The following is a 13,845-nucleotide window of genomic DNA, read 5'->3' on the forward strand; positions in this document are numbered from 1 at the left end:
GCCGCTTACAGTTATCGATGCCACCGCCAGATGCGCTCGCTTCCAGCTTCTCATTGGCTTACCCCGAAGAGGGCGGTAGCCGGCGATGCACGCGGCGTTCTCTCACTGGCTGAAAGGAAGAGGGCGGGAGGCCTGACGGAAACCACGCGCGAGTGACGATCGAGCGACGTGGCAACGTTTGCAGGCTGCATGCAGGGGGCATGTTTGCTCGCGGGGACAGTGGGCGGGGCTGATGTCGGCGTGGGGGCGGCGCCACTCGGCCGGCGGCCTCTTGCTGTCTCGGATTGCTTTGAAGTCCGCGAACTGGGTGATTTAAATATTAACTCGAGCGTGGGACCGGCTACACCTTAAATTGAGCAGTTCGGAGGGAGCCTAAAGGCAGTCTCCACGTACAGGCTCGGGAGGAGAAACTTTTCGCTCTGTTACCGGTGTCGGACGCTGATCGCTCCGCTCTCTTCTGTGGGAAACGGTTGGGTCGACCATGGGCTCGCGGCCGCGGTGGGACATCGCTCTGCTGCTCGCGGAGCTTCTCGCTCTGTGCTCCCCGTGGGCATGCGCAGAGAGAGACGCGGAAACATACTGTGGAGGTGAGCGATTGGGGGGCGGGGTCCCTGCTGCTGCGGCTTCTATGGTGACCTTGGTGGGGTGGGAGATGGACACCAACGTGGCTCTGAGACGAGGACATATGGAGCTAAGTATTTCCCCCTTAACGGATGAGTCAAGCCAAAAGTCGGAGTTTATTGCCATGTACACAATGAAAAACTTAATTGTAGCAGTAGTCACAAGTAAGCACATTTATGCACATTTTTTAAAACAAAAAAAACACGCAAATTAGAACAGAAAACTGAAACTCATCTTCGTGCAAGGTGGTCATAATTTTGCTATACTGAGGTGATGGTTGGGGTAGCATAGGTTGGTTCAAGAACTGAATTTTTGAAGGAAAGTAACTTTTTGGACATGGTGTGAGACTTAAAGGCTTCTCTGCATTATGGTAGTTTCGAGAAGATAGCACGGGGTGGATAAAAGATATTTGCGTTCTTATGACTGCCGCACGTACTTAATATATTAAGAGGTTATGCAAAAGATTTAAGTAAAAACTTTGTAGAGAGAGGTTATGATTCAGAATTACCTATCCATGAGAATGGTGGAATCGGTGCCTTCAAAACGGTTAAATAAAGAAAAGCCAGCGAGGTTAGCACTCTTGAATCAATGACTGGCAGAACTGGAAAGGTGAGAAATCAGGCTTGTAAATTGAAAGGTGTGTGTGGAGGTGGGGAGGTGGGGGGGGGGGGGAGATCTGGGAGATGTCTGTTCTAGGGTGGAAACTAAGATCTTGAGATGACACAATTACTCTTAATCCTACTGCGAAGGAAAGGAATATAACAGTTCTGTAGACTTGCGGGGAAAGATTGAGAGGGTGTGGAACTTTTGGGATTGTTCTGCTTATAATTGGCAGGAGACTTAACAGTAAATTTATTATCAAACTGGGTATATGTCTCATACGACCATGAGATCCAGTTTTTTCGGACATTCACAGTAAACACAAACTAAGACCATCGGGCAAACGACCATTATGCAAAGGAAGACATACTGCAATACAAAAAAATAACCTCATAATAATAAGTAAGATTGAGAGCATGAGTTTCAGAGTCCTTGAAAGTGAGTCCAGAGGTTGTGGAATCATTTCAGTGTTGGTATGCATGAAGTTATCCACTTGACCATTGGTGGAAAAGCAATCATTTTAAAAGTTAACTTCAGATATGGTAATGTAGCCATTCAAAGAGAAACCGACTTGATTGTTCTGCATTTGGCTAAACTGAATAATACTGTCTGTAGATGCCCAATGTTGGTTTTTAAACTCATTCTTTATATCCTCCACAAATATTTATTTTTGTAGGAAATGAAGATGATCAAAACCTACAGATGCTGAACATTTAAAATCAAATAGAAAATGCTGGACCTCAACAGGGGAGGGGAACAGTTAAGATTTGAGGTTGACAGAAGGTTTCATTTGTATTTCTTTAGCTGGTGTATTTTAAAAAAAATATAATACCCCATGGACCTTCATTACCAGTTCAGGGAGTAGCAAAGAACATCTATTTAAAAAAATAAATAAAAACGAAGAGATCTGCAGGTGTTGGAAGTCCAGAGAACACCCACAAAATGCTGGAGGAACTCGACAGGTCAGGGAGCATCTATGGAAATGAATGTTAATGTTTTGGGCCGAGATCCTTCAGCACCAAGGAGGAAGGTGAAGATGCTAGAATAAAAAGGTGGGTTATTTAAGATTAGTGCTTTATAATCAAATCACTGAAGTAATTTGTGAAATGTAGGTTCTGGTATAGTCGTTTTTATTGATTTGCTGGGTAGGCTTAGACCTAATTACTGTTGTGAAGGAAAGAGTGAGCTCCCGTACTGAACTTGCAATGTGGTAAGTTGGGAGCTTTAGACTGGATGGAATATTGATATATTTCAGATTCAGGATGTGGTGGATCTGGTGGCTAGTTTATATATAGCATACTCCTATAAAATAGCAGTGATAATGACCAGATATTTTGCTTTTTTGCCTTTGGTTTGAAGATCCTGATGGAATGTATCCCAGGGTACTGAAAGGAATAGAAGTTATAGTTGAAACTTTGGTGGTAATTTACCTACATTTTTTGGACTCTGGCCAGGTTCCAGTGGATTGGAAGAAGGCAAATGTCACTCAGCTGTTCAAAAAAGGATGCAGACAAGTGGCAGGTAACTATATAGGCTAGTTAATTTAATATCTGTATTTGGGGAAAATGCTCGAAGCTATCATTAAAGAAGAAATGGCAAGGCAGCTGGAAAGAAGTGGATCCATCAGGCAGACACAGCATGGATTCAGCAAAGGCAGGTCCTGTTCGACAAACTTACTGGAGTTCTTTGAGGATATAATGAGTGCAGTAGATAGACGGGAACAGATGGACATTATTTACTTGGATTTCCAGAAGGCATTCGATAAGGTGCCGTATGAAAGACTTGTCCATAAGATAAGGATGCATAGAGTTGGGGGTGATGTAATAGCATGGATTTCTTAACCAATAGAAAGAAGAGAGTTGGGATACATGGGTGTTTCTCTCATTGGCAATCAGTGGCGAGCGGTGTGCCATTGAGATCAATACTGGGCCTACAACTGTTTATAATACGCATTAACAATCTGGAAGAGGACACTGAGTGTAGCGTACCTAAGATTGCTGATGACACCAAGTTGCGAGAAAATGGAAATTGTGTAGAGGATATGGAGATTTTGCAGAAAGATATAAATACGTTGAGCAAGCAAAGTAAATGGAGTAAAATGTTGCTAAATGAGAGGTCATCTACTTTGGAAGGAAAAATGGAAGACCAGATTATTTAAATCTTGAGAGAATAAGGGGCATGCCCATAACAGTGTTCTGCTCTGTTCTGGGTGTCAGATGTGGTCTTTCCAGCGGACACCCAAACTCCCTGATAGACACATCTGCATCAGGTGCATCGAGACAGGAGACAGAAAAATGGGTGACTGTTAGGAGAGGGAAGGGAGAACATCAGATAGTGCAGAGCACCCCTGTGACTGTCCCCCTTGACACCGTCCTCCATTTTTGAGTACTGTGGGGTGGGGAACCTATCTGGGGGAAGCAACAGGAGCTGTGCCTCTGGCACTGAGTTTGCCCCTATGGCTCAGAAGTGTAGGGAACTGAAGAGGATGGTAGCAGTAATAGAAGACTTTATAGCTGGGGGAGACGGATGGGTAATTCTGTAGATGCAAAAAGGAAACACAGATGGTAGTTTGCCTCCCAGGTGCCAGGATCTGAGATGTTTCAGGATGTGTTGATAGTATCCTGAAGAGGGAGGGTGAACAGTGAGAAGTCATGGTACATATTGATACCAACAACATAGGAAGAAAAAGGGAAGAGGTCCTGAAAAAAGAATATAGGGAGTTAGGAAGGAAGCTGAGAAGGAACCTCAAGGATAGTAATCTCGGAATTGCTGCCTGTGCCACATGAAACTGAGGCCAGGAATAGAATGAGGTGGCAGATATCTGTGTGGCTGAAGAATTGGAGCGGGGGCGGGGATTCAAATTTCCAGATAATTGGGACCTTTTCTGGGGCAGGTGGGACCTGTACAAAAGGGACGGGTTGCACTTGAGTCTGAGGGGAACAATATTCTTGCGAGTAGGTTTACTAGAGCTGTTGAGAGTGGTTTAAACTAATATGGCAGGGCGTGGAAGCCAGTATGATAGAGCTGAGGATGATCCAGCAGGTTAAGAAGGCGTCGATGAGTGTAACATGAATACAAGAAAGGACAAGCCAATGACTAGGTACAAATTCAGACAGAGCATAAGGTTAAATTGTACCACAGTGGCAAAATTCAAAAGGATGAAGATGTAGGACTGAAGGTGCTATATTTAAATGCACGTAGCTTTCGAATAAGGTGGACAAACTCATGGCGCGATTAGAGACTGGACAGTATGATGTGGGCATCACTGAGTCATGGCTGAAAGAAGGCCATAGTTGAGAGCTTAACATCAAAGGATATCCTTTGTATTGAAAGGACAGGCAGGAAGGCATAGTCAGTGGTGTGGCTCTGTTGGCATTACATCTTTAGAAAGAGGTGACATCGGGTCAGAGAATGTTGAATCTTTGTAGGTGGAGTTAAGCAAAAACAAGGGTTTTTAAAAAAAATAATTAATTCTGGGAATCATATGTGGCCTCCAAATAGTAGCCAAGATGTGGGGTTAAGACTGCAAAGGGTGCTGGAAAAGGCATGTAATAATGGTAATTGTAATGGGAGACTTCAATATGCAAGAAGATTGGGAGAATCAGGTTGGTGTCGGATCACAATAGAGGGATGTCTACAAGATGGCTTTTTTTAACAGAGCAGCTTGTTTTTGAGCCTACTTGGGGAAAGGCTATTTTAGATTGGGTGTTGTGTAATAACCCAGATCCCATTAGGGAGCTTAATGTAAAGGAATTCTTAGGAGGCAGTGATCATAATATGATTGAACTCATAGTCAAGTTTATTGTCATTTCGACCATAAGCTGCTGGTACAGTACACAGTAAAAACAAAACAACATTCCTCCAGGACCATGGTGCTACATGAAACCACACAAAACTAGACTAGACTACAGACCTGCACAGGACTACATCAAGTGCACAAAACAGTGCAGGGCAGTACAATAATTAATTAAAATAATTAATAAACAAGACAATTGGCACAGTAGAGGACAAATTTCAATATAATAAATGATGTAGATGTCATTCTGGACTCTGGGTATTGACTGATGGCTTGGGAGAAGGAACTGTTGCACAGTCTCGTCGTGAGAGCCCGAATGCTTTGGTACCTTTTGCCAGATGGCAGGAGGGAGAAGAGTTTGTGTGAGGGGTGCGTGGGGTCCTTCACAACGCTGTTAATGCGGGGAAGCGAGACCCCTATGATCTCAGCTGACCTCATTATCCGCTGCAGAGTCTTGTGATGACAGTGCAGTTTGAGAGGGAGAAGCATAAATCGGATGTATCAGTGTCACAATGGAATAAAAGGGTATTACAGAGGCTTGAGAGAGGAGGTGGATTAGCGGAGGATACTGGTGGGGATGATGGCAGGGCAGAGATGGCTGAAGTTTCTGGGAATAGTTCACAAGGCATGGGATAGAAGTGTCCCACAGAGAAAGAAGTTCTCAAATGGCAGGAGTAGGCAACTGTGGCTGACAAAGGAAGTTAAGGACTGCAGAAAAGCCAAGGAAAGGGCATATAAGGTTGCAAAAGTGAGTGGGAAGTTGGATGATTGGGAACCATTTAAAATTCTTCAAAAGGCAACGAAAAAGGCTATAAGAATGGAAATGATTAAATATGAGGGCAGACCAGGCAATAATGTAAAGGATATCATTTTTTTTCAGTTGTATAAAGAGTAAAAGGGAGGTGAGAGTTGATATTGGACCACTGGAAAATGATACTGGTGAGGTAGTGATGGAGAACAAAGAAATGGTAGATGAACTTAATGGGTACCTTGCATCTGTCTTCACTGTGGAAGAGACTAGCGGTGTGCCAGAGGAAATTGTAAGCCAGTTAGCCTAACCTCTGGTTGGCAAAGTGCTGGATTCTATTATTAAGGATGAAGCTTCAGGGTACTTGCAGACTAATGATAAAGTAAGTCAAAGTTAGCATGGTTTCTGTAAAGGGAAATCTTGCCTGACAAATCTGTCAGACTTCGAGGAAGTAACAAGCAGGAGAGGCCTTCTGAAAATCCAAGTAAATGATAAGGTGCCACACATGAGGTTGCTTAATGGAGTAAAATCCTATGGGGTTTTTCACTTTTTTTTTTGTCAGTGATTTGGATAATGGAATTAAAGGCTTTGTGGCAAAGTTTGCAGATGATACAAAGATAGGTGCAGGGGTAGGTAATGCTGAGGAAGTGATGCGGTTGCAGCAAGACTTAGACAAATTGGAAGAATGGGCAAAAAAGTGGCACATGAAATCAGTGTTGGGAAATGTATGATAATGCATTCTGGTAAAAGGAACAATATTTTCATTTATTTCAATGGGAGTAGAATGTGAAAACAAGGAGATGATGTTGAGCTTTATAAGACACTCGTCAGGCCGCACTTAAAGAATTGTCAATAGTTTTGGGCCCCATATCTCAGGAAGGGGATGAGGATGATTCCTGGAATGAAAGGGTTAACATGGGAGTATTTGGCACCTTTTGGCCTGTACTCTCTGGAATTTTTAAGAATGCATGGGGATCTCATTGAAACCTACTGAATGTTGAATGGACTAGATACGGTGGATGTGGAGAGGATGTTTCCTTTGGTTGGGGTATCCAGAGCTAGAGGGTGGAACCCTTTGGAACAGAGGTAAGGAGAAATTTTTTTTCAGCCAGAGTGTAGTAAATCTGTGGAATGCTCTGCCGTAGACTGCAGAGTCTGTGTGTATGTTTAAGGCGGAAGTTGATTGTTTCCTGATCGGTTAGGGCATCAAACGATATGGCAAGAAGGCAGGTGAATGGGGTTGAGTGGGATCCAGGATTAGCCATGATGAAATGCCAGAGTAGACTTTGAGCTGAATGGCCTAACTTGTTTGTATGTCTTATGGTCTCGTTATTTAAATAGTAAAGATTGCAGCAGGGGCTTGGGAGTACTGGTGCATGAATCACAAATGGTTGGTTTCCAGGTGCAGCGGGCTATCAAGAAGGCAAATGGAATGTTGGCTTTCATTGCTAGAGGGATTGAATTTAAGAGCCAGGAGGTTTTGCTGCAACTGCACATAGGACTGGTGAGGCTGCATCTGGAATGCTGTGTGCAGTTCTGGTCTCCTTACTTGAGGAAGGATATACTGGCTTTGGAGGTGGTGCAGAGGAGGTTTATCAGGTTGATTCCAGAGATAAGGGGAGTAGACTATGAGTAGAGATTGAGTCACCTCGGACTGTACTTGCTGGAATTCAGAAGAATGAGAGGAGATCCTGGAAAAATATCAAATATATAGTGGCAGGGAAGTTGTTTACACTGGCAGGTGAAACTAGAGCTAGGGCACATAGCCCCAAGATTCAGGGGAGTAAACTTAGGACAGATGAGGAGGAACTGCTTTTCCTAAAGAGTGGTGAATCTTCTGAATTCTCTGCCCAGTGAAGCAGTGGAAGCTACCTCAGTAAATGTATTTAAGACAAAGTTGGATAGATTTTTGCATAGTAGGGAAATTAAGGGATAATGGGGGGGGGGGGGGGGGGGCGGGGGAGGAGGCAGGTAGGTGGAGATGATTCCATGGTCAGATCAGCCATGATCTTATTGAATGGTGGAACGGGCTCGACAGGCCAGATAGCCTTCTCCTGCTCCTATTTCTTGTGTTCTTATGATCAATACTGGACAGAATGTTGTGTGGAGAATTAGCTTGCTTCTCTCTGAAATGGTGTTTAGTTGATTTATTTTTTTTTTAAAGCATTCTAAGAGTACTAAGTCTTCGGCTCGTAGTCTTATTGATACGTAGTTCATCTAACAAGATAGTGTATCTTCAGTATTTAAATCAAGGTTATGTAGTCAGGTCTGTGGGTTGGGATTTTGAGGCAACAATACTATTGGCTGTGCCATAGGAGGCTTTAATGTTCGTCATTCATATCCATTGATTCTGAAGGGGAAGTTTGAGAGAAGATGTGATACATCTTGAAAGCTAAATGGATTACAAACACTTGATTTCTTTCATAATATGGAAATTCATAGCTTTTTTTTGTTGAATCAACTGAGGGAATAAATTCTGAGGTGGCAAGGTAGTATAGCAGCGCAGTGCCAGTGATCACCGATCAGGATTCGACTCCTGCCGCTGTCTGCAGGGAGCTTGTGCGTTCGCCCTGTGACCACAAGTTTCCTTCAGATCCTGTGGTTTCATCACATATTCCAAAGATGTATAGGTTGGGGTTAGTAATTTGTGGGTATGCTATATTGCTACTGCAAGTGTGGCAACACTTCTGGGCTGCTTTCAGCACAATCCTAAAATGCAAAATGGTGCATTTCACTGGATGTTTTGATATACATATGACAAATAAAGCTAGTCTTGAACACTTGAAGTGCAGGATAAATACATAATTCACACTGTCAATGTTAAGATAATTGCTTGAGTATTGTCCCTGATGCATAATCAGTATAAGTGTGCTTTTGATTGTGAGAATCAGTAAAAATCAGGGAGAAAGTTTCTTTTTTCTCATTTGGACCATGGCATACTAATGGAAAACAAGGATGTCCATTAATTTAGCATTGGGATGTATCGAGATCCACTCAATATTTGGATCACTGTTGTAGTAAATGCATCTTTGTCATAAGCACAACTGCATATATACACAGGTCAAGGAACATCTTGCTTGTAGAAGCATCACAGGAACATAGCATCATATAAGCAGCTTTTACAAGAAAACAGAAACCACTATCTATTTTAGTGCACAGTTGTTAGTGTTGCTAAACTGTAGTGAAAAGGGTTGTACCAGTTTGTTCAAGAACCAATTATTGTAGCTGTTCTTGAACCTGGTAGTGCAAGACTTTTGGCTTTGCTACTTCCTGCCTGATGGTAGCTGAAAGAAGATTACATAGCCCAGGTGGTTGAAATTTTTTACGATTGCTTTTTGTTAAGGTACGGCAACAATGAATATAGACTTGACACTTTTTTTTAGAAACAAATGAACATTTAAACTCTGGTCAATAAAAATGAAAACTAAACAAACAACTAACTTAACTGGAAGTTAACTGTGATGCAGCAACTCGAACAGTTCTTAAACCGATAAATGTGAACACAGTTCTTAAAGTGATAAATGCAAAAGTCCAAATGATTTATACGATCAATTAGGATAGACTTTCCTGAAGTGAGGAATTCCTCGACGACATGATGTTACTGCTGATCCCAGCTGAAATATACCTTGCACGAAGGATTCATGATTAAGGAAATAAAAACGGCTTTAAGGAACTGACCTTTTCCTTGGCGAATAACACTGCGCCCAACCCTTTCTGTTCTTGTAATGAAGGGGCTATCTTGGATGCAGGTTACTATTTCTTGAACGAAGATCCAATAAGATCGATCCTGTATTAAACCGCCGACGACACCAACTTTACTCGGTCCTTCAGGTTTCCATACTTTGGTAAATCTTCACTCTCCAATACTTAGACTTTAAAATTAAATCAAAGATGCATCAAACATAACTAGCAGTGATTTTCAAAACTGCTGGCACAACAACAATGTATCTTACTGTTAAAATTAAAACTCCACTTTAAAACAAAACTGCGTCATGAAACCAAATACGCAGCATAATGGAGTAATGAACGACTTAAACGTCATCCCAACAAAAACTCCTGACTCACAGCAGGCTTTCCCCGTTTTATACCTGTTGGAACAGGCCATCACATGACCTCACACTGGCGGGAAAATATATCACCCCACCATCATAAGACCATTACATCACGCTCACCAGATACTCACAAAGTATGTAACATTTTTGATGTAGCATCTCCTGTATTAATGGTGGAGAGGATATGCATGTGAAATTTTGGATCGAGTCCACAACTGTCTGCAGCTTCTTGCATTCCTATGTATACAATTTGCTATGCCAGGTCATGATACAACCAGATAGGATACTCTCATGTTCAATGACAATCTGAACCTCCTTAACCTTGTAAGAAAGTAAAGTAAAGTACTTTGCATTTAGTACCCAGAATAGGTCATTGTATATGTTAATACCCAAGAATACTGGTATTTAGAAGAATGCTGGGTAATCCATTGAAACCTACCAAATGTCAAAAGGACTAGATAGGATGGATATGGAGAGGATGTTTCCTGTGGTTGGGGTATGAGGGCACAGCCTCAAAATTGAGGGGTGACCTTTTAGAACAGATGGAAGGAGGATTTTGGTCAGAGTGGTGAATTTGTGGAATGTCCTGCCTTAGAGTGCTCAGGGTGTCAGCGGATATGGCAAGAAGGCAGGTGTATGGGGTTGAGTGGGATCCGGGATAAGTCATGATGGAATGGCGGAGCAACTAAGATGCCTTTTCGCATTTTGCATCCCATTTTGCTCTAAAATAATCTTTACCATCTTCCCCTTTCGTTGTCCTCCATTCTTTCCCGAAGGGAGGGTAATACAGAAGCTGATTCAAAGGGTGACTCGCTTTGGAGTAGTTCTTGACAAAACTCTGATAGTTTCCACAGAATCCAAGGAACGAGTGTCGAACACACATTCTAGGGCCTTGGCCATGGGGTGACTACCTCTATCTTTGATAAGTCTGCAGCTACTCCATCCTGTGAGACTGTGTCGAATATAGTTGACAGACGTCTTGCAGAACTGGGATTTGTCTAGTGACAGTTTTAACCCTTCAGTATTCAGTTGGCCTAACACCTTCTGTAGCCTCGCCTTGTGCTCTTCCAGGGTAGATCGAAACACTGGGATCGTCCAGGTACACCAGCACCTCAAACAAGTTCATATCCCTAACAGTTTTTCCCATGATAAATTGGAAAGTAGCCGGAGCTCCTGATATGCCCTGAGACATCCCTTCAGACTGAAAGAATCCAAGTGGACTTATGAATGCTGTCTTCTCGTCGGCCTCACTCATGGGTATCTGATACTACACACTCTTTGGGTCCAGTACACTGAACCACTTCAATCCACTCAAGCAGGCCAGTGCGTCCTTGATCCTTGAAACAATATACTGGTTGGAGAATGTGCGTCAGTTCAGAGTCCGATAGTCATCACTCATTCTTCTTCCTCACCACCACTATGGGGATGCACAGGGGCTCCTGAACTCGGTGATAATCCCAGCTTCCTTCAGTTTCCGTAAATGCTGCTGAACATCCTCTGCCTCGGCAGGTGCCAGTCACGAAGACCTTTCTCTGAAAGGGGTGTCCACTGTCACTAGAATGGTGTGGCGAGTACTCTTGGAACACTCACATCAAACTCATCAGGAGAAAAGACATCTTTGAACTTCAACATCTTTTCTGTCAACCTCCAGGTACCAGGAAGTCACCAAAGTTGAATGACTTTACTGTCAACTTTCCCTTTCCAGGAGCTGGTTTCTCTCCTGCTTGTTTCACCAGAAAACGAGACATTACAGTTACTGGAAAATGGTGTGCCATTAGCATTTCCAGTTTGAGAGGGACCTCCATCTCCAAGGTGTTTCTGATAATCACTGTCACCCTGTACAACTGACAGCTTCTGTAGTTCAGACCTCTCCAGCACTCCTGCAGGTAAGTATAACTCCTCTTCGTGGTCTCTGGAACATCCACCAAGAGAGCCATAGCATCAGGCATGCCAGGAGATTTAGAGCTTCCCATCACTAGCTACTTCTCCAGAATTTTTATTAAATCTACCAAGAAGATTATATTGAAGTTTAGAAATCACACCTTAAGAAAGATGTACAAAATGTTGGAGGAACTCAGCAGGTCAGGCAGCATCTATGAAGAAAAATGAACAGTCAGTGTTTCAGACTGGAAAGCAAGGGGGAAGACCTGTTTAAGAAGGATGTATTCATTTTGGCAAGCAAATCTACTGGAGCTTAACAGGGTTAAAGAATGCAATAAGTTAAATAAACCATTTTAGAGCTTTAAATGATGTTAGCTTTTAGGTGCTAGGTAGTAGTAAATAATTCATATAAAAAGGGAAGTGTGTCCTGCCTACATTTGATGTTTGCGTAGAAAATGGTAATCCTGATCAAAATAGAATGATGTCATGCTATTTGCAAAGCTGTGTCTTAGATTAGAGCAAAAGGGCTGGTTTAGTAGTCTTGAAAAATACTCTATTGCATTTGGTAAATAGGGGCATTAAGTGTGTTGACATGGCTAGAGACATGTATCCAGAAAGATTTTGATTCACAGTATCAGGGCATATTCTAAAGTATTTAACTAAATTTTGCACCACTATATAAAAATGAGGGGAAAAGAGGTTGTGTTCATAGGTTAATTTTGCATTCAGAAATGTGATGGTAGAGGGGAAGAAGCTGTTCCTGAAATGTCGAGTGTCTATCTTCAGGCCCTTATACCACCACCTTGATGGTAGCAATGAGAAGCTGGCATGTCTTTGGTTACACTGTTCGTGTAAATGCCTCATGGCTATCGTTGTTGCAGCAACTCGTCCTGATCTTGAGCACTTTTCTCCCTTTTGAAGCAGGTGGGAACCCTTTTAGCTGGCATAGTTTTAAGGATTTTTAAATTAGAAAGTGCACAATTGGTAAAGTGATTTGAAGGTAGAATAAAAACAAAGTTATGGTAACAGCTTAACAAACCTAAATGTGGAAGGCTTTTTTGGCTCAGCGGCATCCTTCTGGACAGTAACTTTTGAGTCATTGTTGGAGAATAACAATGTATACATTGTTTTTACAATTATTGCAAGTGTTACTTTTCTATTGTTAGCTGATTTGTTAAACACAACATGGATGTGGGAAATCCTAAATTTATTTATTGTTTGAAATTGACTCAAGTGTTGTGCATTCATCAATTCAACTTAGTTATATTTGCATCAACACTGATGGACAGATCTGTGCTTTTGTAGTTGTAATCTCTTTCTTCGTTACAGATTATCTGTCCTTTAGCTTTAATATTAGCATTTGGGATTTGACATTTTGAATCTGGAGGCAAAAGCCGATTAATATGTCTGCTTCTTACCATGATGACTAGATCAGTGTCATATTTGTGCTTACTTTCTACATTGCAGCAATCAAAATACCAATTAATGGAAAATGAATGTTAAATAGATAATGTGAATTAAGTATGAACAACAAAAATACTTGCCTTCCACATTTTGCATTTCTTGTCAGGAAGTGGTCCAGGTTCACCTTAAAACCATAGTCTACCGTTCCATGATAGAAAAATGAAGGGCTAAGTAGAAATAAAAGGTTGGATTGATCTTGGAATAGGTTACAAGTCAGCACAATACAGTGGGTCAAAGGGTTTGTGTAGTGCTGTAGTGTTCCATTAAACATCTACCATACCAGACAGAACTTGACATGGACTAAGACGCTAAAGATGCATGTAATTACCATTATTAATTGATTTGGACTTGCTCTTGGATCTAAATCATTGCTGCTTTTCTAATAGATGCTGCCTGACCTGCTGGGTGTTTCAAGCATTTTCTGTTTTTGTTTGAGTTAGGCCAAGTGGTGATTATATCCCATTACCTTTTTTGAAAGTTTCTTTTTGCTTAATTGCTTTTATCATTACAGTGCAATGAAATTTTATTTAATTGTATGGCTGAAAATGTATTTTGTGATGTACAATTAATTTTCTAAAGGCTTTTTAAAAAAAATACAAGCTTAAGATTTTCTCAGTTGGTGGTGAAATAGAGTACATTTCTAAATGCCACAGTTTTAGGAAGCAGTACAGCTTTGCTCTTGA

General features: G+C 41.8%; 1 protein-coding gene across 3 annotated transcripts in view; it reads left to right on the top strand.

Moving 5' to 3' along the window:
- Positions 1-224: 224 nt before the first annotated feature.
- cnpy1 (canopy FGF signaling regulator 1) overlaps positions 225-13,845 on the top strand; it is a 72,393-nt gene continuing 58,772 nt past the window's right edge. The window contains exons 1-2 of one of the 3 annotated variants that reach the window (XM_073054892.1): positions 1,195-1,230; positions 2,676-2,742. In XM_073054892.1, coding sequence (XP_072910993.1) covers positions 1,210-1,230; positions 2,676-2,742 — 88 coding nt within the window. In that variant the 5' untranslated portion in view covers positions 1,195-1,209. Of the gene's footprint in view, positions 588-629; positions 786-1,194; positions 1,231-2,675; positions 2,743-13,845 lie in introns of those variants that run through there. The other 2 variants (XM_073054891.1, XM_073054890.1) reach the window with 2 other exon arrangements.

The sequence above is a fragment of the Hemitrygon akajei genome, chromosome 8, assembly GCF_048418815.1.
Source record: "Hemitrygon akajei chromosome 8, sHemAka1.3, whole genome shotgun sequence".
NCBI lineage: Eukaryota > Metazoa > Chordata > Chondrichthyes > Myliobatiformes > Dasyatidae > Hemitrygon > Hemitrygon akajei.